Genomic DNA, 25,410 nt, shown 5'->3' on the forward strand with positions numbered 1-25,410 from the left:
GCTGCACTACAAGCAAGTAGCGTCCTGGTCGCCTAGGTGATGACATTGGAGCTGTTGAAAGCTATGTGAAAAGTGTGGCAAGGGCTTGCGCTCTCCTTCCTGGAACATAAGGGAGTTACAAGGGGGTGGAGAACGCTCAGCCAACTGTGCTTGGGAATTAAGATGGTCACTTAAGCCAAGCAAGATTGGCTTACCTAGGGCTCCAGAAATACCCAGCCATTCAGTACCATTGAGCAGCAGAGTGCACTGCCCTCATGGTAAATATACCCATGAAAGGAGAGTCTCTGTTTTATTAGTGTTTAATCAAATACTGTGAGAATGAGGCTGTTATCACAAGGTAATAAGCTCACACTCAGAAGCTGAGGAGTTTTCTCTCTCTCTTCAGACAGTTGTTGAATAGTATAATTTATCACAGGCACGTGGACTCCGATGATATCTGAATGTGGGTGGGAAAAACTGAACTGCCAAGCTGTGCCTAGAGCAATCGCCAGTAAAGACCACTCCATTACTGATTGAAAACAATAGGCAATGTCCATCTGGAAAGCCCTGCAGACCCCCAACTAAGACACTAGTTATCTTTGCATTACAAAATTGTTGAATAACTTCTTACTGTCTCTTGTCTCTTGTCCCTGAGTTATCAGTTTTGCTGATGTTTATGTGCTTAACCCCATTCAAACACTTGAAAAAGAAAGCTGAAGTGTATTCATTATTTAAAAATACATCATTTTAACTTGTTTGTTTATCCCCACTCAGTGTCTACCAATAACCAAAAGTCTGTACCTAGGTATCCCCAAAGCATACTTAATGAGGCAGATGTATGTCTGTTGTTAGAATAGTCAGATCTTTTATTCCCACATAGCTGTATGAGGGGAAAAGGACAGCTCAGTGGTTTGAGCATTGGCCTGCTAAACCCAGGGTTGTGAGCTCAATCCTTGAGGGGGCCACTTAGGGATCTGGAGCAAAAATTAGTACTTGGTCCTGCTAGTAAAAGCAGGGGACTGGACTCAATGACCTTTCAAGGTCCCTTCCAGTTCTAGGAGAAAGGTATATCTCCAGTTATTTCTTTCTTTACATTCAGGTGCAAAGTATATGATCTGATTTATTCATCATAGGTTGACATTTACAAGAGTCTGAATGCATTAGCATTGACGTGTTCATATTGCCTGAGATGAATATAGAATCCTTGCGTTTATTGTCACAGGTGAAAAACATGCCCCACTTGGCTGCAATAGGTAATGAGAGCAATGCCTTTTGATGGAATATATTTGCACATATTCTTAACCTAGTGTGAAATTTGTTTATATTGTGCTTTCTGTGTAGATTGCAAGCTCCTCTGGGCAAGGATTGTCTCTTTGGATAGATGTTTGTACAGTGCTTAGCACAATGCTGCCCTGCTCTAAGATTGCGGCCCTCAGCACTACTGTGATATGCATTATTTTCAGAGTGCTCATTTGGTGCTGTAGGCAGAGGAATCTCTTTAATATCCCCTGTGCTGGCCACACATGACGGGCAGCAGCTTAATACTCTGCTCTCTCTCAGTGGCTGGCTGTACAGCTTGGCCTACGGAAGCAATGTGATTTCAGTTTCAGAGTCTGAGAGGTTTGCATGAACAGTGCAGAACTGCACTAAGGAAGCTGTTGTCCCTGCCCCAAGGAGCTGATACTCCACAGTCTAGACCAAGTGGGAGCAGTTCAGACTCACAAGCACACCGGGGGCTGTGCAAGGACCTCACAGTGGTCTCTGCTGGGTGGAGTGAGCTCTGGGGAGGGATGAGAAGGAAGAGCAGGTAGTCACATGACACCTGGGAAAAGAGAGAGAGAGAGAGAGAGAGAGAGACTGTTTCAGGCAGGGGGTGGTGTGGAGGCATAGAAGGAAGAGTCTAGGTGACGGGGAGAGGGATGCAAAGGGGTGGCCAGGAAGTACACTTGGGCTGCATGTGGGGTGAGCTGGCAAAGATGCAGGGGGCAATGCAGCAGTGCTTGGCCTGGCAGGGGAGGGGAGGAGAAGTCCACCCTGGATGCCAGAGGTGCAGAGAGGGCAGGGCAGAGAGCTGGAGGTCACACCAGTGCAGCCAGGGCAGAGGCCACTCTAGTGCTAGGAGAACCTCCAGCTAATATCAGCCCTGCCTGGGGGGAACTCTCTCTGATTGGCTGCTCTTCAGAGGAGGTAGGGCAGTGGGCTCTACATATTGGCTCTAGATTGTGATCGACAGCCAAGCTAGAAGCTGTTGTAACTTCACTGCAATATAAATACTTCCTTCTAAGAGACTCAGAACGAATGGTACTTTTAACCACACTGGGGCAAAGAAAGAAAGAAGGCAATGGGAATTTGTTTTTATGCAAGTCAGGTTCTAAAAAAGACTTCACATACCACCTCACTAATTCAGAATAACAATCTAACTGAGATCTTGAGTGACCCAGAAAGAAAGATACCCAGGACAATATCTTGCGCTATTTAAAGTCAGTGGACATAGGATCAGGCCAATAAGGCAGGTACAGTTTCAACCTCTATAATCCATTAAATATTTCTTTGAAAGACAGTGGATCAAATTCATCCCTGGTGTTGACCCCAGGGATGTTACAAACAGCGTGCAAATTAAACTGTTATAAAACAAGGATGCAATTTAATTAACTGTTAAACTGAAATTAAGCATGACTTACACCTTTAACACTGATTTTAACATACAGTAGCCAGTCTTCCCTCACTTTATTTAAACTCAAATCCACTTTGCATTTTTCTCAGAATCTTATGAATTTCCCTTTTTATCCAATTTTTGTTTATCAATATATTTCATTTTTAATTTGCAGTCTCACTATAAAAGCCAAGGGAAACTTTCACAAGTTGATGGCTTTTCTCTCATTACTGCCAATAATTAGTCAAGAGGAGGCTGCTCATGAACAGAAATTAAGAATCAGGAAGCAGGTTGGAACACGTTTTCTTAAAATATATTGATATATATAGGGGACTCTTCTAATTATGAGATAGTTTTGTTGACATTTGTGGACTGTAGGGAATGAGGAATGTGAAAGGAGGAATGAGAAAATTGGTGTCTAATCATGGTGTTGCATATCACATCTTATTAAATAGTGTGCTGAGTGCTTATCCTATTTGCATAATAATTATTAGTTTAATCTCTGTTCCTTATCATTGTCTGATTATCAGACTTTACACATAAATTGTTGCTAAAAGCAATATACGTTCAATAGCTATCTCCCATTTCTTTATTATTCAAATAATTGTATTTTATATACCAGATGGAAATTTGTTTAGATAATGATATTCTCTTTTGGATGTTAAGGTTAAGTGGAAAGAAAGAATAGTTTTGCGGTTAAGACATTAGACTAGGATTTCGGAGAGCTGGGTTCTGTTCCAAGCTCTGCCCCTGACTTTCTGCTGACCTGAAGCAAGTCTCTTCTGGCTGGATCTTTAAAGATATTTAGATGCCTAAAGATGCCTTTCAAAATGTGGCCCTAGGAACTTTTGAAAATCTCAATAGGTGCCTATCTGCATCTTTCAGTGCCTAAATACTTTTAAAAATCTGGCCCTTAGGGTCCTAAATCAGTGGAACTTAGGCCCTTGAGACATTTAAATTTGACACTGGAAAGTTTTACCTCTAACTATACTGGTATAATTAAAGAGCTACAATCCTCTAGTGTAGATGTCTTTATACTGGTATTGCTGTTCTCACACTGGCATAAGGCACGTTCATATTGATATAATGGCATCCATACTAGGGATTGTACCACTTTGATTATTTTGGTGAAGAGTCATATGCTAACCCGTGTGTAAACCAGGCCTAAGGAGAGTTTGGTTTTGAGGAAGTTGAGGTAGGGCTAGTCTCTGCTGGGCCAACATCACAGGTGATGGAAACACTGGCTGTAATTCTAAATGTAAGAAAGGCTTCCTGATTATGTAGAGAGGTTCCCGCAGAGAGGGTCTCCCAGGGGAGCCCACTGCAGCCAGAAACAGCAGGCGGGAAATTAATCACCCTACAACTGGCAAAGGTAATAAAGTGAATTGAATCTCCAGATGGCACTTGGCACAAAACATGTTGTTCTCGGATGCTGAGAATACATTCAGATTGCAAAGGGGGAAAACACCTCAAACAAGGCGGAGAAACTTATAAGGTCATTATCCATTCAGTGGATACTGGGCATGCATCATGCTCTGAACTGACTGTAGTCTTCTTAGCGGCAATGAACTTCTAATTTATGCCCAGGTGCAAATAACAATGACATTGGAGTGGTTATTATTCTGACTCCACCTAATCTAGGGGCAGAATATTCATTTAAGAAAGATATTTTCCCTAGGGACATCAGTTATTAAAAATTTTCTTTTCTACAGCACCTTTCATCTAAGGATCTCAAAGCATTTTACAATCATTAATTAAGACTCTCAAGCACTCATTATACCCATTCTACACCTGGGTAAATTAACACACAGGTAAGTCTGGTGACTGGCCCAATATCAGCATATCAAGATCAAGATTGATAACAGAAACCAGGAGTCCAGCTCTGAACACTAGGAATTAGGAAAGTATTATACAGTATTAGCCTCTGCTTGGATGGAAAGGTTTATCTGTCAGCTATGGAACATAAGGCCGAGTGACTATTATATTAGGCCTGCCCCATTGGTTTTGTAGAGTTTTCACCTAGTCTTTCCTTCTGGTTTGTTCTTGTTCTTGATTTAGAACCAGTCCCATTCACCAGCTGCTTTGGGGGACAAAGTCTGCAGTAGAATGGACTAGCAACATTATCCTGCCTGCTAAGATACATTTCTTTTCCTCCCTCCTTTGAATGAGGAATGGGGATATTATATATTCAATCCTTCTAGGGAGACATGTGATATGTCCTGGATGGAAGCTGGAGGAAGTGGGTTTTTTTGCATTTGAAGAAGTGGGTTTTTTACCCACAAAAGCTTATGCCCAAATAAATTTGTTAGTCTTTAAGGTGGCACTGGACTCCACATTGTTCTTCCAGGGAGAGAAAATCTATGAAGGTGGATAATCAGTCTCCTCTAGAGCTCTTACCAAAACTCTGAATTTACTGTTCTGCTCTGTGATCTTTTAAGGTAACAACAAAGTAAAAACAAAGAACTAAACACTCCTATCAAATACATCTTAAAATGCTTCCCTGTCCCCCTACACTCTCTATTTTAATATAATTTCTGCAAACATATTGTTGAATTGGAATAATGCCATTTCAGTTCATTTTTTGTTTGTTAGAAACCCCCCAAATATAAATAGGCTTGTAAGAATTAGATTTTTATCTGTGAATGTCAGTAAATGTTGATTTCACCATACACACAAACCAAAATATTTCCATTTATAATAATCAAATTTTACAGCTACGCAAAATAAGAAAAATCCTTCTTGAGAACTTATTAGAGTTTGATTTAAGAGTATTTATTTTATATTTTGACATGTGAATTTGACAATTTGTGTTTTAATGCTTATCAGTATTTAACTTTTTGAATTGCAATGTCTATTGTAATTAGTTAATTGTTTAATCCTTTATTATCTGGACTCGCCCTCCAGAATCTCCGGCAACTGTGAATATTTAAATCAATAAACATTGAAAAAATGCTTACACCCTTAATTTTCCACTACTGCGAACATTTAAATCAATAAAAAATGCAAAAAGCTTAAAAATAAACATTTATATTATCCATCAAAATTATATTAAAAATCAAATTCTGCCAAGATGAAATATAAACATTATTTGTGATAAGGAAAAGTCATACACCTATCCCGTGAGGAGGAGAAGCAGAAGTTCCCACCGTTGACTGACCAAGGATACGCAAATAAAATCAAGTAACATCTCAGAGTTAGGAAAAGGTATGGCGGAGTTTCTAAGTGATGCAACCGCTGGTGGAACTCTCCATTGCAAAATAAAATTAAAACCTAGGCAACACTAGCCTAACCTTTGTCAGCTCTCATGTTCTGCTAATTCTCCAGAGAACACTTCTCTATTTTTGTTTTAAAAGTTCTGTTAAATTTTGTAGCTTGGCTTCCTCACCTGTGCAATGTTCCTAGTTGGTTACAGTGGCATCCATGGTAACAAAACAACCATAGTAACAGAATACAGTTCACTCCTGCAGGGTCACTAATGCGCTCTCTCAGGATTAAAGCGATTGGATCTGGAATACACACTGTGGACTACATTCTTCTCTCAGTTACAGTGGGGTAAATCTAGTGTAACTCCAGTTAAGTCAGTAGGTTAAATTCTGCCCTGAGTTACACCAATATAAATCAGAAGAAACTCCATGGTAGTCAGTGGGCCAGGCCAAATTTTGCTGTCATTTATATTGGTGTGAATTCTGCTTAATTTGATTTTCTTCAGTCTATTGGATTTATTTTGACTTCAGCAGGGTAAAGTACTTATGTTCAGATACTGCGGTGATGATGACCATCAAAATACCTAGGTAGATAAGGATACTCCAAACTTACATCACAGTGAATGAGAGCAGAATTTGGGCTAGTAGTGTTATAAGTCTGTCCTGCTTTGACCAGAACATCTCTTTGGGCAAGGTGCATTATTTTCCTAATTTCACAAAATGTTCTTTCCCACCTACCCCCTTCAGACAGATCCTTTATATAAAATGTGTCTGCTAGAAATCAGCCACTTTGAAAGCTTGCAACATAATTATAGGTTTACACTGCAGGAGATTCTGATGTGTAAATCTTCATCCTGCAACAGATTCAAAACGTCACCTTGGCTCTGACCTTGGAGACTGCCATTCTGAGACCAGCTGTTGGGGGAAGCCATGAGGGATGGATGCTTCCCCCCTCCCCACTCCTCCCTGCACCCCAATGAGAGTGACATCTTCACAATGACCCCAGGCCAAAAGAACCAGGGATCCCAGGCCACTCTCAGACAGGGTTCTCACACAGCATATACATCTAGAAACAGGGCCTGATTCTCCTCTTGCTTTCACCAGTTTGACACTGCCATATATCTCCACTGACTTCAATGAAGTTATTCCAGGGTGAGGGCGAATCAACGGCATCGTTACTGACTTCATAGTCACCAATTTCCAAAACATCACCTTGCAAACAAAAACCCTAGGGAAGTTGGTGCAAACGTCCTAGTGTTCAATCTCTTATTTCACCCTCTCCAGTTTGAGAGACAGTTTGACTGAAACACACAACGCTCAGATCAGTGACCAGAGGCTACTACATGTCAGACATCAGCTCTCAGTCCCTGGGGGAACAAGGAATCACGCTACACGTCTGGATAGTCTGCATTTGTCTTACTCACTGGTTTGGAAACCTTTGTGTATAAATAGATGCAGACCCGGACACTCTGCGCGATTAATGTTCCATTTTCCTTGAGCACCCCGCTCCGAGCTGGCCTGGCAAAGGACAGGCGAACTGAAAAGCCGTGGCGGAGATCAGCTGTACAGTACTGACTGAGAGTGAAGTCTGAAGAATCATCCAGGTTAACACCCAGGACTTTTCACTAGTAGCCTGGCTGTCTCCCCCGGAATGCCCCCTCCCTGGGCCCAGGATCCCGGGTTGAGGGCTCTGGCGCAGCTGGGCAATGCAGAGGAGGGAGCTCGGGGCGGACGGGACTGAAGGGGGAGAGCAGAGCCCTGACTTCCCCTGCGAGCCCGGCTGAGCGCCGGGCGCTGTGAAGCCCCACTCGGACCAGTGGCCTGGCGCTGCCAGGCAGGGGGCAGCTCTGACCGCCCCGGCTCCTGGGGCAGCGCCCCGCCATCCCTCCCCCGCCGGGCAGGGAGCCCGGGCTGCCCCGGCCGGGCACCGCAGCCGGGACCACGTGCAGGGGCCGCCCTACCTGGCTGCTGCGGCGGCGGCGGTCTGTGCGCCAGGAGCGCATCGGTGCCACTGGCAGGGCAGGAGCCGGGCTGCTCGGGACCCCTCTCCCCGGGCTGGGGCTCGTGTCACCGCCTCCTCCGCCGCCGCCGGGGCCCAACCACCCCGCAGGCTCCCCGGGGCCCGGGCACGGGGCCTGCTTAACCCCTTCCTGCCCGCGCGGCAGCCGGGGCACGGGAGGCGGCTGGCTGACAGCTGGAGGCGTGTAGCCGCCTTTCCGCGCTGTGCCGGCGGGAAGGGATGAGCTGTGCCAAGGCAGGGGCTGGGGCAGCTCCCGGGCAAGGCAAAAGGAAGGAGGGCAGCAGCCCTGCTAGGTGGTTCCCGGCCGGGTCCAGACAGGGCCCCTCTCCTGGAGCCGAAGCTCCTGGGTTCCAGCACACACCCACCCCGGGGTGTGTGTGTGTGTGTGTGTGTGTGTGTGTGTGTGTGTGTGTTGGGGGGGGGGTCTATAGAGAGAGATCAGTAAAAGAGAAAGATGCCAGGACAGATATCCTCTCTGCCTATCCACACACACATCTATCAACCCTTCGCTGTGTCCCCTAAAACTGAAGCCCCACCATTGTCTTCCAGGCGGCACATCCCTGAGATCATCACTTTCCCTCGAGCTACGATTTATATATTCACCGCCACTCTGACCCCCAGCTCTCCAGCACTAAAATGTCCTTTTAAAGAGGATCCAAGCGCAACACACACACCCCTCCGAACCCAAATCATATAGTTTTAAAAGGACAAGACAAGAGAGGGAATTTGAGACTGATCTTTAAAGAGAGATTTCAGATACTTCTGATTTGTTACCAGAAAGGATTTTATTTTAAACCTCTTCCTTGGATTTTTAAACACAACACTGGAATTGAGGTTCACGAACAACTGAGAATATGTAATTAAAGCAATTAGAAATACTGCAAATCAGTCAGACGCAGACCGAATAACAGGCGCGTGCACTAGGATTTACACCTTCCGAAATGCAGTAACATGGAAAGAAATGATCATTCCAAGGAAACATCACGGTTTTCTTGCAAGATACGCATTCGTATTTTCTCCTGTTATGTGTATGTGACCGATAAGTCGTTTTTTTAATTTATTTTTTATTTTCTAAACCTATTTCCAGGAAATAAAATGGAGAAAATATATGTCGATATTGGCACCCAATTCTGGTATCAAATTAATGCCACCCAGGAGCGTACAGGGCAGACACTTCAAATAAGGAGAGGCTGGAGAAACAGAGAGAATAAAACCCATTCCTACAGAAATTACAACAAATAACAAATTAAAAAAGCAGGAGAGAATTATTACCACATATTTTGTCTCTGGAACAATGACCCCATTCATCTGCTAGGAGAGGAATCCGTTTGCTTTTAATCCGACATTGTTAAACTGACAATTTGCAGATTCAAAATATTCTTACTGCAAAGGTAGGCGATGCTATTCCTTATTTTAACACCAGAGAAGGTTCTGTAGAGCCATCATTGTAGCACAGTGGGGTCCTTGGCAATAATAATGAACAATAATAATTAACAAGGGGCCTAGTCTGTATTCTTTATTTAGGAAAAACTCCCCAGGATGGAGCCCTTGAAAGGTCCAGCTGCGTATACAAATTTTGCTGAAAGGGCTTTTTATAGTATAAATCTAGCAGAAATACTTTGTCCTACCCACTTTACGTGTGATTTAAACACCTTCGGCAGGGTTTGGTCAGAAGGTAGTGGCATAAAGTAAATACACAAACAATTTCCCCCTATTGTTAATTAAATTTCACGGAATGATTTGTCATCACCGAAAGTATTTTTAAATAACATGTTGTCATAAGAAACATGATTATTTGTATTTTGTAAATTCATAAGCAGAAAATCATTGCATTCTTTTAAACAGTGACCGCACTTATTGTTTGGTCCCAGTACGTTATTTAGTCATTGTAAACAGGTTTTGGTTAAAAAAAAAATCGGAAAGGTTTAGTGATGCATTCGTTGAAAAACGGATGTGACTGTATATACCAATGTATTTACAGGTGGATGCTTCCAATCGGATTGTAAACAACAGAGAAAGCAGTGAGGTGTCAAGAAAAAAACATCAGGTCTGAATTGTAACATTAACTATTTCATAATTTATTTCTTATAGCTAAAAAGAGTGAGAAAAAATTATTTAAAATCTGATATTTAATTATTCCAGGAAGGCAGTTAGAGAAAAGGGTTCGGGATTATTGTATTGCGGAGGGAGGGAAAATTGAAGAGTAAAATTTGCAAAATTCACCGAAATTTAATGGAAACAAATTAAAAGCTTTAGGAGCAGAACCAAAATGTGGGAATTCTGTACCTTGCTTGTATGCATTTTGTAAGCACATGTGTAAATAACTAATACCAAAGGATTTCCAGGCGTCAATTCACAGAGAGGAGTTGGTTTCAACCTGCGAAGGTACAGACGGCTGGGCTGGCAGCAAACAGACGTTATCCCGCATGTACAGGATAAAGGTAACTGCAGGAGGCACCTGTAAACGGATTAATAGCTGCGTGACCAGATTAACGCTGAGACTCTGCGAGGCATTTTCCCGGCGTTATTCTGCACCAGACGCGTCCCGCAGTGATGCGACTGGAGGAGGATGCCCAGGAGACACCTAGCTCTGGCGAGCTCACCAGGCAGCTCCCGGTGCACAGCACGGGCCCTCCCCTCCGGGCCCTCGCCAGCGCCAGGAGCTCGATACTAATTCAGGTGGGGCCTCTGTACAGACAGATGCACCGACAGTCCAGCCCCATTGTCCGGAAAAAGCCCCCAGCATCTGTCTGCCTCCAGCCCGGCCCGCCCTCGCCGATTGTCTGTCTCTCTGTCCCCACAGACCTGTCTCTCTCTATCCCATACGTACCCCCTCTGTCTGTCTGTCTGTCCCACCCATACCCGTGTCTCTCTCTATCCCATACGTACCCCCTCTGTCTGTCTGTCCCACCCATACCCGTGTCTCTGTCTGTCCCATACATACCCCCTCTGTCTGTCTGTCCCACCCATACCCGTGTCTCTGTCTGTCCCATACATACCCCCTCTGTCTGTCTGTCCCACAGATACCCTGTCTGTCTCTCTGTCCCACCCATACCCGTGTCTCTCTCTATCCCATACGTACCCCCTCTGTCTGTCTGTCTGTCCCACCCATACCCGTGTCTCTCTCTATCCCATACATACCCCCTCCGTCTGTCTGTCTGTCCCACCCATACCCGTGTCTCTCTCTATCCCATACGTACCCCCTCTGTCTGTCTGTCTGTCCCACCCATACCCGTGTCTCTCTCTATCCCATACGTACCCCCTCCGTCTGTCTGTCTGTCCCACCCATACCCGTGTCTCTCTCTATCCCATACGTACCCCCTCCGTCTGTCTGTCTGTCCCACCCATACCCGTGTCTCTCTCTATCCCATACATACCCCCTCCGTCTGTCTGTCTGTCCCACCCATACCCGTGTCTCTCTCTATCCCATACGTACCCCCTCTGTCTGTCTCTCTGTCCCACCCATACCCGTGTCTCTCTCTATCCCATACGTACCCCCTCTGTCTGTCTGTCTGTCCCACCCATACCCGTGTCTCTCTCTATCCCATACATACCCCCTCTGTCTGTCTGTCCCACCCATACCCTGTCTGTCTGTCTGTCCCACCCATACCCGTGTCTCTCTCTATCCCATACGTACCCCCTCTGTCTGTCTGTCTGTCCCACCCATACCCGTGTCTCTCTCTATCCCATACGTACCCCCTCTGTCTGTCTGTCTGTCCCACCCATACCCGTGTCTCTCTCTATCCCATACGTACCCCCTCTGTCTGTCTGTCTGTCCCACCCACACCCGTGTTTCTCTCTATCCCATACGTACCCCCTCTGTCTGTCTGTCTGTCCCACCCACACCCGTGTCTCTCTCTATCCCATACATACCCCCTCTGTCTCCCTGTCCCACCCATACCCTGTCTGTCTGTCTGATCTACACAATGCCTCCCCAGCCCCGGGTCTGCCTCTCCGTCTGCCCCACGCACTCCCGTGTCTGTCTGTCCCACAGATGCTCCTGTCTGTCTGTCTGTGTGTCGCACCCCTCTCCATGCAGTGGTACCTGTTCCCCCCCCCACCCCGGACTACAACTCCCAGGCTGCCCCGGGGCGGGCGGGCCTGGCCCCGATAAGCGGCCCGGGTTCCCGCCGCCCTCCTGCCCGCTTCCGGCCCGGGAAGGCGGTTAGAGCGGGTGGCTTTGAATCAGGCGGTGGGTTTACACCCCCTCGGCTCCCAGGGTCGCGGCCCGGCTCGGGCCCCCGGCGGCAGTTCTGTGGGAGGCCGCGTTGCCAGGGGAACGGGGCAGGCCGCACTGGGGCCTGGCTGCCCCCAGCTTCCCTTTGGGCCAGGCTCCCTCGGGGCCTGCGTGACAGCGGCTGGCCGCTGCCCCGGGGGCCCGTACACCCTGCCGGGAACCCCCCGCGGCTGCTGACGGGGCCCGCCATGAATTTTTCGGAGGTGTTCAAGCTCTCCAGCCTGCTGTGCAAGTTCTCGCCCGACGGGAAGTACCTGGTGAGTGGCCCGGCTCTGCGGCGGGCGGGAGACCCGCAGCCAGGCGGGGGCTGGTGCAGCCCGGGCGCTGCAGGGCCCGGCTCACCCAAAGCGCATCCTGGCAGGCCCGGGGCCAGGCCGCCCCCCAGCGCTGGTAAGCCGCCTCGGACATCGAGGGGGTGGGTTTCAGCAGTTCCCACCGACTCCTGCCTTGTGCTCCGTGGGCTCTGCCCTTTGCTGCATTGTCACCCCGCGTGTCCCAGCCACCCCAGGAGCCTCTCCCATGACAAGGGGTCGGGAGGTTATTGCATGGGGGGCTGGTGTTGCGAGCTGTCAGCCGCCACCCCAAACCCCCTTTGCCTCCAGAATTGATAATGGTGTTAAATATATAAAAAGTAAAAGCAGCAAAGAATCCTGTGGCACCTTATAGACTAACAGACGTTTTGGAGCATGAGCTTTCGTGGGTGAATGCCCACTTCCTCAGATGCATGTAGTGGAAATTTCCAGGGGCAGGTATACTAAAACCAACTGCTAGAACAGGGCCTCATCCTCCCTGATTGAACTGACCTCGTTATCTCTAGCCTGCTTGCTAGCATATATATACCTGCCCCTGGAAATTTCCACTACATGCATCTGACGAAGTGGGTATTCGCCCACGAAAGCTCATGCTCCAAAACGTCTGTTAGTCTATAAGGTGCCACAGGATTCTTTGCTGCTTTTACAGATCCAGACTAACACAGCTACCCTCTGATATATAAAAAGTGTTTTTAATTCTTAAGGGAGTTGCACTCAGAGGCTTGCTAGGTGAAAGAGGGTCACCAGTACAAAAGTTTTAGAACCACTGCATTAGAGCCCCATGTAGAACCAGTTGAATTGACAGGAAATGCATAATTAAAGTGAGAAACGATTTGTAGATGTATGTGGGATAGTAAATGTCTAGCCAAAAGGTATTCACTGCAAATATGTGACTCTTTTTAAAAAAAATTAATCCAAAACAAAGTACAATTGAAACTGAGAATGACTGGTGTCTAAAGAATCTTTCATCAGGGCAGAAAACAGTCAATGGGGGTGTTGCAATGTAAAATGTAATTGTTATATCAAACAGTAAATGTGTTTTAAAATATAACCTTTTATTTTAACGAACACACATTTATTCTGAAGATAATGATCTTGCAGTGATGTTCCTAACTAGTGATACGTTTTTGATATAAACGACAAAGAGTCCTGTGGCACCTTATAGACTAACAGAAGTATTGGAGCATAAGCTTTCGTGGGTGAATACTCACTTCATCAAATGCTATTCACCCATGGAAGCTTATGCTCCAATACTTCTGTTAGTCTATAAGGTGCTGCAGGACTCTGTTGCTTTTTACAGATCCTGGCTACCCCTCTGATTTTTGTTTTATATAAACATTTTTGTGTGAAAATTACATTTGGAAATAACACATAATTAGTATAACTGTTGAGACTCATTAAATACATTCAAAAGCAATGTTAATATTGATCACAAAATTCAAGATTTTACTAGCAAAAACTCAATTTAATCTTCCTGGGAAATTTCATATTCCTGCTAACCACTTATTTATTATGAGGCTTTACCAACTTTTTTAGTTTCCTAATAAAACTATTTCAATCGTTAGTAAAATTTGCATTTATCATCCATTCCTATACCCAGTGTATATAACAGAACAACAGACATGCACCTAACTTTAACATTTTTAATGTGTAATCAAAGTATTGTATAGAAAAATTACATACAAACAAAACAGCAACAATGGAGGGGTCTGAGGGAGAGTATGCTTACAGTCATTAATACTATATGGCTTTAGTTAATGAAAAATGATCCTTCACATACCTTACAATATTTTTTTCATTGTGAGTAATAGCAACTGTTATTAATATATATATATAAACATTTTTTAAAAATCTGTATTTATTGGCATTGGTGCTTTTTGAAGAAACTGACTTTTGGTTTGAGAGGCAATAATTATTGGGAGGTGGGGGGGATGGGACGACACACTCCTTTGTTTTGCTTTGTGTAAGAATTAGCTGCAAGTTTAGCAGTAGGAATCCATAAACATATTGTTCAAATTTAATATTAAAAGCCACCATTTTACTGATTTTTTCCCCACCCCTGGAAAGCTACGGGCAAAGGTATCATGGTCTTGCAGCTATGGCATTGCACCGAGTCAGGAGACTTGTGTTCTGTTACCAACTCTCCCACTAATTTGCTGGGCGACATTGGGCAAGTCACTTCACCTCTCTGCCTGTGTTTCCCCTCCTGCCCTTTCTGCCTTGTCTAGATAGATTGTAAGCTCTTTGGTATGTAGGAAGTGCTGTACATTGCCTAGCATAACAGGATCCCTATCTCAGCTGGGGCCTCTGGAGGAGAGACAAATAGCAGATTACTTAGTCTTTTGCAATCAAATCCCTGTACTTTGTGAGCTGTTTTCTATACTGCAGGTGATAAAGCATGAGCAACTTTTAAAAAAAAATTAGTGTTAGCAAAATAATTTAGTGAACAGTCTAGTTAAAATATATAACCTCTAAGTTTTAACTTCTATTTCGCTCTGATGACTGTAAAGATGTTACAGTATTAAGTATTATAGTGACACCTACTGGTGATCGGTTTCTTCATTATTTGCAGTTACTTTAGGTTAGTTTCTTCATCAGACAAGATCTCAGCCCAGAAATTGAATTTTCAGGGTCAGGCTGGTTCCCAGTGACTTCACTGGGACCAAGATGTGCCCCTCAGTTTTTTATTTAAACAAAACATTGCAAATATTTCTAATGCACTGGTTTAGTCAATTTTAAAGTTGAGTCAAAACATAAAAAATTCTAAAGTTTAGACCCATTGTCTGTATTGTTTGAAGAAGACACTTTTTAAAATCTTGAGGCTCTGTTCCTGCTGTGAGTTGTCAGTTGTGCAGTTGCTTACATGTTTGTTACTGCACTTGCTTGTTGTTCACTTACTCCAGAATAAGGCCTTAGCCAATTTTTCATTAAAAGGAAAACATGAAATGGAAGAAAAATAGTTTTTAAAAAGTAGGTGCAGTTGAATAGTATAACTAGTAGTAATGGAGCAAATAGATATTTCCTCTTACTTATATAGGCCCTAGTCCTGAAAATATTTAAGCAGCTGCTTAACTTTTATGACTAGTGTCATTATAATAACCCAACCCTTTTTTCTCTTTGTTTACTTTATGCATTTGATGATGCTTTCTGTATAGTCAGTTTCCTGTGTTTTAAGGACGTAGCAAAAGGAGAGAGAGAAAATAAACATTTTAAAATAAGAAAATTGACTCTAAAGCCACAAAAATTGACTAGGGGAGAGTCAGGGACATGTGCAATATCTGAACATACTTTGATTCATTTTTGAAATTGACTAGATTCAAGTTGATCTTATCAGCTTAAAAAACAAAAACAGTTTTTGTGATAGAAATGTTTGAAAATTTAGTACCTTTTTAAAATAAAAAATTGGCCTGAAACCAAACATTTCCATCTTTCAGTCTTGAAGACATAGGTAAGAGTTTACAAAACTTACATTAAAACCATCTGTGGTTTTTTTTTTTTTTTTTTTTTTTTTTTTTTTAACATTTGCTTTGGATTAATCTTTTTCCACCTTCTTTTGCAATTGATCATGTAGCTCATAACAAACCTACAAATCCAAAAGTATAAATTCTGGTGCGTCTAAAACATCTAAACTCTAGATCAATGTGGTAGAGTGCGAATGATGCAGCACAGGTCCTGACGCTCTTAAGTCTCAGTTAATAACTCTGATATCGGTGCGTCAGTTAAGCAGTTTATTTTTGTTTGCGTTCAGGCTTCATGTGTACAGTACCGTTTGATCATTCGAGATGTGAACAACCTCCAGATCCTTCAGCTGTACACTTGCCTGGATCAGATCCAATACATAGAATGGTCGTCAGACTCTCTCTTTATATTATGTGCCATGTACAAACGAGGGATTGTTCAGGTAAGCACAGATACAGCATGGCGTATTGTTTCTGTCTAGAATTTACTAACTGCTAAATTGAGAACTTCTAATATCAAGCACTAATTAAGTGTCTTTGCCAAAGTAACTGACACTCTAATTAATAACACATGGTTTGAAGAAAGCCGAGCTTGCTACTGTTTGTCAAAACCTTGATTAAAAGGTTATTTGTTAGTCTGAAGACAAATAACATCAGAATAAAAATACTTGGAGCAAATTTATAAAAACAAAAGCTGCTACCAAGTATCTTGTACATTCATTATTTCAGAAGGAAATAAATACATGCAGACTCTTATTAAAGGGAGCAAAAGCTTTAAAAAGGGTGGGTAGTCAGAAAACATGACGGAAGAAAATATGCTTTATGACTTGTGTTAATGCACAGAGATGTGCGGCTTACTTTTGTAATGGGATCCAGTGCCAGTCCTTCATGGCCAAAGGCTTTCAAAAGTTTTCTGACTCCTTGGTATGTGTTGATGGAATTTTCTTCCTTAGCTGTTGCACGGCTCTGTGAGGAGAGGAGGTTTTGATGTGCTATTCAGTTTGCTGCACTGATTAGTTTCTCTGACCTAGGTCTGGTCCTTGGAGCAGCCAGATTGGCATTGCAAGATTGATGAGGGGTCAGCAGGACTGGTGGCTTCGTGCTGGAGTCCGGATGGTCGTCATATTCTCAATACAACCGAGTTTTACGTAAGCGTGAAGTCATGATTGCTCTATAGAGTATCATATTACTGTCTGCACACAGCTTCTAAAATAGCCCAGAGATCTTAAAGCTGTAGCGTTCTATTAATCTATATATATATGCACATTTCTTATTTTAGATCAATTCTGATTGATTTAATTACTGCTTGGTTCTTTTAAGTTTGCTTTCTGAGTTTTTGATGAAAAGGTGGAATACTGAACACTCATGGCTCTCGGAATGAAATTATGCATTTAAAAAAAGATGATAAAGAACTAGCAAATGTGATCCAAAATACAAAATTGGGCAAAAAACAAATATACACACACAAACTTTTCCAAGATCTATGAACAGAAATGTTTTTAAAACTCTAACGGGAATAGTTATTTTTAAACAGGTTTCCTCTACTAAGGAATTAAGAGTCTGGAAGTGATAGTAATTTAACTGATTTTCATCATCCAAACTGAGGGATGCAAAAAGTAAACATAAGCTTGTAGTTCAAGTAATTTAATGTGATCTGACTAGTATAGGGTTATAGCATGCTTTTTAAGTACGAGTGCCCTTTTAGATAAAAATAAGGGGATGCTGTTCAGATAAATTACTTCTGAGACTTAGAACCTGACCTGCAGAAAGTTCCACATATGCTTAACTTTACTCATGTGATTAGTCTAATTGATTTCAGTGGAACTTCATGCAGGACTAAAATTAAACATATATTAGTGCTTGCAGGATAAGGGCCTTAGTTTGGAATCCCAGCCAAGATATGACACTGGGAGTTTGGTCCGTGTGAGCCTGGTTCAGAGCTCATTGAAGACAGTGGGAGGGGTGTCATAGTTTTTTTTCAGAATGATCTGATTTGATCAGGGCTCAGAGCAGTAACAGTAATAGTGAAAGAAGCTAAGAACTAAATACAGTAAATTTGCCTTGCCACTGTACCTATTCTCTGTGAATATTCATAGGATTTCACATACCAGGGCTGTCACACCAGCAACTTTCACTAGCACTAAATTCACTTTTTAATCCAACAAATTCATAGTATCTGTGTGCTGCAAATTCTTTAATACTTATGGAGATTTCACCTGGCTGGATATGAGCAACGTTTTAGAGGTAAAGGTGAGGAAATGACTTGAGAGGAAAATTCACTTCTTCATTCTACACAGTGGACTTTGATTCCTATATCCTGCTCTTTTTACATGTGTGAAATTCCCATTATCATCAATGGGAGAAACCTTGTGCCAGCAGGGAGAGCAGAATATCAGAGTTGGTATCTTTGCTGTGGATATGAGGAAGATTTTGTTCTTTGTGTGTGGATGGTAGAGAGTTAATGCAAGCCTTGAAATGCAAAATTTCTAAGTGACTGTGAGAGTGAAATTGAATACAGCCAGAAAATATTTCATGACCCACACACTGGGATTATAAATGAGTTTCACATGGGAGTTTTTGGTGTCAGGTGTAGAGAGAACAGTTTTCTGACTGTACATCAGCACTTCTTTTCTTTTTCAAGGGGACTGTGGTGACCACATGGTGATGAATCCAGGAAAGAGTTTAGATTGTCCTTTGTGGGGATAAAAATGAGTCCAGTTGTTCAGACTAAAGACAGACACGTCTAAAAGGCAGGATTGTTGTAGTTTGAGAACCAAAACTGTGGGCGGCTCCTGCTGCTGCATGCTACAAGTAGCCTCATAATGGCATGCGCATGTGGGGGTGGACTAGTGAGTATTTTTTTTACCACCTATCAGAACTCAGTTTGACCCTACAGGATTTCATTTAAGCCTTTGCCAAGTTGGCATCTGTGCTGGGATAGGTTTTCTCTCCAGCTGTAAACAGATTGCTAAATTAACTTGTCAGACAGCTGTTTGGGTTATGCTGGTGTCTGTGTTGTGTTTACTCTCTAGTACACGATATCTATAGTCTCTACTGGGACAGACAGTGTTTGAGACAGGAACTATCAGGATACTTAATATCGTATTATGTACATTATCAAGTTCAGGGATCATTTGAAGGCTTCAAAGGTTCTGTTTTAACCCATACTGCTCAGCTTTGGTAGTTTGACATTTTCATATAGCACCAACTAATTATGACTCATACTTGTAATTCTTCAGGTCAATATGTAAGCTCGAAAATGGGTTCACTAATATCTTTTTGTACTCTTACTACAAAGTGTGTGTGTGGTTTTTTTTTTTTTTTTTTTTTTGTTAAAAAAAGCGTGATTGTGATAGTTTGTTTCTAGCTACCTGTGTGACTGATAACTTTCTATAACTAAACTGCATATGCTTTATTTTCATAGTGACTGTATGGCATATGAATTATAAACAAAATATAGTTCATAACACTGATTTTTCTGATCTGATTTACATACAGGAAACCAACATCTAACTTAAAATAAATGGGGGACTTTTCCATGAATACCTCAAAGTCCATTCACCGCTCATGGTGTGCAAACTCAGTAGTGGACACCTTTTGAGACACACAGCATAATGCTGTATGTATCTAAGAGCAATGTAAATCTCTGAAAATGTTTCAGTTCAAACTTGTTGTATTGCAAATAAGAATCCTTTATATATAAATAATCTCTGAGACCAGACATGGCATAACATCCAGGAATACAAAATGCTACAGGTAGATGGAATCATAGGACTGGAAGGGTCCTTGAAAGGTCATCTAGTCCAGTCTCCTACACTGAAGGCAGGATTAATATATTACCTAGACCATCCCTGACAGGTGTTTGTCTAACCTACTCTTAAAAATCTCCAATGATGGAGATTCTGACACTAATATTTAACACTTCATACGAATGATGCAATTCAAGCATGCAGAATGATACACAGTTCAACTCAGTGACATGGTCTACTGGAACTCGAGTATAGAAAAGTGCTGTACTTTTCCTTATATTTTATTTTTTGCTGAGTACTGCCCAGCATTGTCATAGACTTTAAGGTAAGAAGGGACCATTATGATCATCTAGTTTGACCTCCTGCACAACACAGGCCACAGAATCTCACCCACCCACTCCTGTAACAAACCTCTAACCTATATCTGAGTTATTGAAGTCCTCAAGTCATGGTTTAAAGACCTCAAGGTGCAGAGAATCCTCCAGCAAGTGATCCGTACCCCACGCTGCAGAGGAAGGCGAAAAACCTCCAGGGCCTCTGCCAGTCTGCCCGGGAGGAAAATTCCTTCCTGACCCCAAATATGGCAATCAGTTAAACCCTGAGCATGTGGGCAAGACTCACCAGCCAGCACCCAGGAAAGAATTCTCTGTAGTAACTCAGATTCCACCCGATCTAACATCCCATCACAGACCATTGGGCATATTTACCAACTAATAATCAAATATGAATTAATTGCCAAAATTAGGCTATCCCATCATATCATCCCCTCCATAAATTTATCAAGCTTAGTCTTGAAGCCAGATATGCCTTTTGCCTCCACTACTCCTCTTGGAAGGCTGTTCTAGAACTTCACTCCTCTGATGGTTAGAAACCTTCGTCTAATTTCAAGAGTAAACTTCCTAGTGTCCAGTTTATATCAAGTTGTTCTTGTGTCCACATTGGTACTAAGCTTAAATAATTCCTCTCCCTCCCTGATATTTATCCCTCTGATATATTTATAAAGAGCAATCATATCTCCCCTCAGCCTTCTTTTGGTTAGGCTAAACATGCCAAGCTCTTTGAGTCTCCTTTCATATGACAGGTTTTCCATTCCTCAGATCATCCTAGTAGCCCTTCTCTGTACCTGTTCCAGTTTGAATTCATCCTTAAACATGGGAGACCAGAACTGCACACAATATTCCAGATGAGGTCTCACCAGTGCATTGTATAACGGTACTAACGCCTCCTTATCTTTACTGGAAATACCTCGCCTGATGCATCCCAAGGCCGCATTCACTTTTTTTAACAGCCGTATCACATTGGCAGCTCATAGTCATCCTGTGATCAACTAATACTCCAAGGTCCTTCTCCTCCTCTGTTACTTCCAACTGATGTCCCCAATTTATAACCCGAATTCTTGTTATTAATCCCTAAATGCGTGACTTTTCACTATTAAATTTCATCCTATTACTTTTACTCCAGTTTACAAAGTCATCCAGATCTTCCTTCCTTCTCTGTATTAGCAATACCTCCCAGTTTTGTGTCATCTGCAGACTTTATTAGCACGTTCCCACTTTTTGTGCCAAGGTCAGTAATAAAAAGATTAAATAAGATTGGTCCCAAAACTGACCTGTGAAGAACTCAACTAGTAACCTCCTTCCAGCCTGACAGTTCACCTTTCAGTAGGACCCATTGTAGTGTCCCCTTTAACCAGTTTCTTATCCACCTTTCAAAAGTGAAATGCTCAGGGAAATTAAGGAATAAAAATGGGAATTTCAACTATCCCCATATTGGCTAGATACAGGTCACCTCAGTACAAGATGCAGAGATAAGGTTTCTTCACACCTTGCATTTTATTATGTTATGGTCACTATTACCAAGCGGTTCAACTATATTCACTTCTTAGTCCAGATCTTGTGCTCCACTTAGAACTAAATCATGAATTGCCTCTCCTTTTGTGGGCTTCAGGACTAGCTGCTCCAAGAAGCAGTCATTTAACATCCCTGTGAGGAGGGAGGGGGCAGCCCTCCACAGTAGCATTTAATTTGAGAAAAGGGAACTACACAAAAACAAGGAAGCTAATTAAACAGAAATTAAAAAGTACAGCACCAAAAGTGAAATCCCTGCAAGTTTCATGGGAACTTTTTAAAGACATCATAATAGAGGTTCAACTTAAATGTATAACTCAATTAAAAAAATATAGTAAGAGAACCAAAAAAGTGCCACCATGGCTAAACAACAAAGTAAAAGAAGCAGTTAGAGGCAAAAGGCATCCTTTAGAAAGTGGAAGTTAAATCCTATTGAGGAAAATAGAAAGGAGCATAAACTCTGGCAAATGGAAGTGTAAAATATAATTAGGGAGGCAAAGAAACTTTTTGAGTCTTTGGCTAGCTGTTCTTCAAATTCTAACAGCAAAAAAATGAAGTACATCAGAAGCAGGAAGCCTGCTAAACAATCAGTGGGGCCCCTGGCAATCGAGATGCTAAAGGAGCACTCTAGGAAGATGAGGCCATAGCGGAGAAACTAAATGAATTCTTTGCGTCGGTCTTCACGACTGAGGATGTGAGGGAGATTCCCCAACCTGAGCCATTCTTTTTAGGTAACAAATCTGAGGAACTGTCCCAGATTGACATGTCATTAGAGGAGGGTTTGAAACAAATTGATTAAAACAATAAGTCACATGGACCAGATAGTATTCACCCAAGAGTTCTGAGGAACTCAAATATGAAATTGCAGCACTACTAACTGTGGTACGTAACCTATCATTTAAATCAGCTTCTGTACCAGATGACTGAAGAATAGCTACTGTGACATTAATTTTTTTTAAAAGGCTCCAGAGGCTATCCCAGCAATTATAGGCCAGTAAGTCTAACTTCAGTACAAGGCAAATTGGTTGAAATTATAGTAAAGAACAGAATTATCAGACACCTTTTTGAACACGATTTATTGGGGACGAGTCAGTATGGTTTTTGTAAAGGGAAATCATGCCTTAGCAATCTACTATAATTCTTTGAGGGAGTCAACAAACAGGTGGATAAGGGAGATCCAGTAGATAAAGTGTATTTAGATTTTCAGAATGCCTTTGACAAGGTCCCTCACCAAAGGTTCTTAAGCAAAGTAAGCTTGAGGGGATAAGAGGGAAAGTCCTCTCGTGGATCAGTAACTGGTTAAAAGATAGGAAACAAAGGTAGGAATAAAGGGTTGGTTTTCATAATGGAAAGTGGTAAATAGTGGTGTCCTCCAAGGGTCTGTACTGGGGCCAGTACTGTTCAACATGTTCATGAATGATCTGGAAAAAGGGGTAAACAGTGGTGTGGAGAAATTTGCAGAGGATACAAAACTACTCAAGATACACCTCTACCCTGATAGAACATGACCCGATACAACACTAATTCAGATATAACGCAGTAAAGCAGCAGGGAGCCCTGGGCCCTTTAAAGCACCACCTGAGCCCTGCTGCTTTACCGTGTTATATCTGAATTCGTGTGGAGCCCCAGGCCCTTTAAATCACAGTCTGAGCCCTGCTGCCGGAGCTCTGGCAGTGATTTCAAGGGCCTGTAGCTCCCCCACAGTGGCTGGAGCACTGGGCCTTTTAAATCACCACTGGGGAAGCTGATCCAGTCCGGCACGTCATACCGGCTCTTGCCAGTATGCCGTACCGGACGGAACACGATATAACGTGGTCTCACCTATAAGGCGGTGAGATATTTTTGGCTCCCGAGGACTGCATTATATCAGGGTAGAGGTGCAGTTAAGTCCAAAGCAGACTGTGAAGAGCTACAAAAGGAGCTCACAGAACTGGGTGACTGGGCAACAAAATGGCAGATGAAATTCAGTGTTGATAAATGCAAAGTGATGCACATTGGAAAATAATCCCAACTATACATATAAAATGATGGGGTCTAAATTAGCTATTACCACTCAAGAAAGAGATCTTGGCGTCATTGTGGACAGTTCTCTGACAACATCCATTCAATGTGAAGTGGCAGTCAAAAAAGATAACAATGTTGGGAGAATCGTTAGTCTGTCTGCACAATGTGGGAGTCTGAGAATCTTGAAGAGAACTCATCTAGAATGTAAGTGGGGGGAGTGGATGTTTGTAATTAGCTACATAATGCAGATTGTTTGTGTGTGACTATCGGATATTGTCACATCCCACCCATCCTGTAATTTATGCCAATTTGTAGATAATTCACTTTCCTGATTCATAGGACATGAAGGCTTTAGGTTGTCACCTTTTCATTGTGACTCCCATGTTTACCAAAGTACAATACAACAATCAGTAACATAAGTTCATCCAATATTTCCAAGATTTTATTAACTGCATATTTCTGCGTTTTCTAGCTCAGTCAGGGGTTAAAACACCAGTGAATCTATTGTAAATTAGTCAGTTTTAAAAAGTGTGCTTTTTGTGGATGTTAGAGCTAATCCTTAGTAATTGTAAATGGCTATATTGGTTGAAAAATACTTTCTGTCAAGGAATGTGCCCTGAATAATCCTCTGAAATCCTGTGCTGATAGACACAGCTATGTAAGGAGGCCTTGTGACCCAGTCAAGTCTGGGACAAAAGTTGATAGTCACTTGAGATGCAAGTTTGTTTAAATGTGTGTTTTTTGTCTAGTGAAAATCACCAGTCTCACACCTGCCTAAAGCTGTCAAAGTTGAGATGAAATCTCTAACCCAGCACTGGAGACTGTTTATCGTGTTACCATCTAAATACTTTTTTATTCTCAGCTGTTTTTAAGCTATTTTAAAAATGCTGCTGCTTTTGGTTTGTTTTTTCCATTGCAAAACAACAGCTGAAAACTTCCTGGACACCACCACCATTAGGATTAGAGTTTGACACTTCACTTAGTCCAGTCATCTACACTAAAGAGAGAACATCTTGGGATGGTCAGTAAAGAAATGCTTGCAGCTGATCAAATCAGTTTTTCCCTGCAGCAAAAATTACCTTGTTTTCTACAGAAAACCCTTTTGTTAAACTTCAAATAGCTGTTTTACCTTTTTTTACATGCAGTGAGCACTGAACTCTCTTCCCTCCCTTCTTTTTCATTGATAGCAGAGACAATCTTTCTTGTGCTAGTTTGCATAGAGGTTTAGGGCAGGTATGTGGATAAATGTGGCTGTTACCGTTGAGAATATGAAGGCTCACTTGTCCATGGGACTAGTTACATGTTGACAATGAAATGTACACACTATAATTATACTCTGCATTTCATCCATAGATTTCAAAGTGCCTCTCAAAGTTTGGGAAACAATCTGTCTAACATCAGAGGGGTAGCTGTGTTAATCTGGATCTGTAAAAGCAGCAAAGATTCAAGTGACACTTTATAGACTAACAGACGTTTTGGAGCATGAGCTTTCGTGGGTGAATACCCACTTCGTCAGATGCATCTGACGAAGTGGGTATTCACCCACGAAAGCTCATGCTCCAAAACGTCTGTTAGTCTATAAAGTACCACTTGAATCTTTCTAACAGATAGGATAACTGAGTCGCAGAGAGTAAGAGCAATATCTTCAAACTTGGGTACCAGAGTTTAGGCACTTTAAGTGGCCTGATCTTTCAGGTGCCTTCTGTTAGGCACCGATATTTGAAAATGTTGGTCTGTGACTTGTTTAAGGTATCAATGATTCTCAGATCTCGTGACTCCCAATTATATGCTCATTGTACTAGACCATAGCTGGTCCTCAGGTGACATGTCTGAGCTGGACAGGCAAGCCTGTGGGTTTTTGTGTGTACCTGTACTCCAAAGGTGCATTCAGAGATTGAAGATATGTGCTTTCCTACTGAAGAAGCCTGTGTGCCCACTATAAGACCTTC

General features: G+C 42.5%; 1 protein-coding gene across 1 annotated transcript in view; it reads left to right on the top strand.

The window, feature by feature from the left end:
- The first annotated feature begins 11,985 nt into the window (after window positions 1-11,985).
- WRAP73 (WD repeat containing, antisense to TP73) overlaps window positions 11,986-25,410 on the top strand; it is a 30,742-nt gene continuing 17,317 nt past the window's right edge. The window contains exons 1-3 of the mRNA XM_050931704.1: window positions 11,986-12,349; window positions 16,152-16,304; window positions 16,893-17,009. Of these exons, the coding sequence (XP_050787661.1) occupies window positions 12,281-12,349; window positions 16,152-16,304; window positions 16,893-17,009 (339 nt within the window). The 5' untranslated portion in view covers window positions 11,986-12,280. The remainder of the gene's footprint in view (window positions 12,350-16,151; window positions 16,305-16,892; window positions 17,010-25,410) is intronic.

This window comes from Gopherus flavomarginatus, chromosome 21 (assembly GCF_025201925.1).
Source record: "Gopherus flavomarginatus isolate rGopFla2 chromosome 21, rGopFla2.mat.asm, whole genome shotgun sequence".
NCBI classification, from domain to species: Eukaryota; Metazoa; Chordata; order Testudines; family Testudinidae; genus Gopherus; species Gopherus flavomarginatus.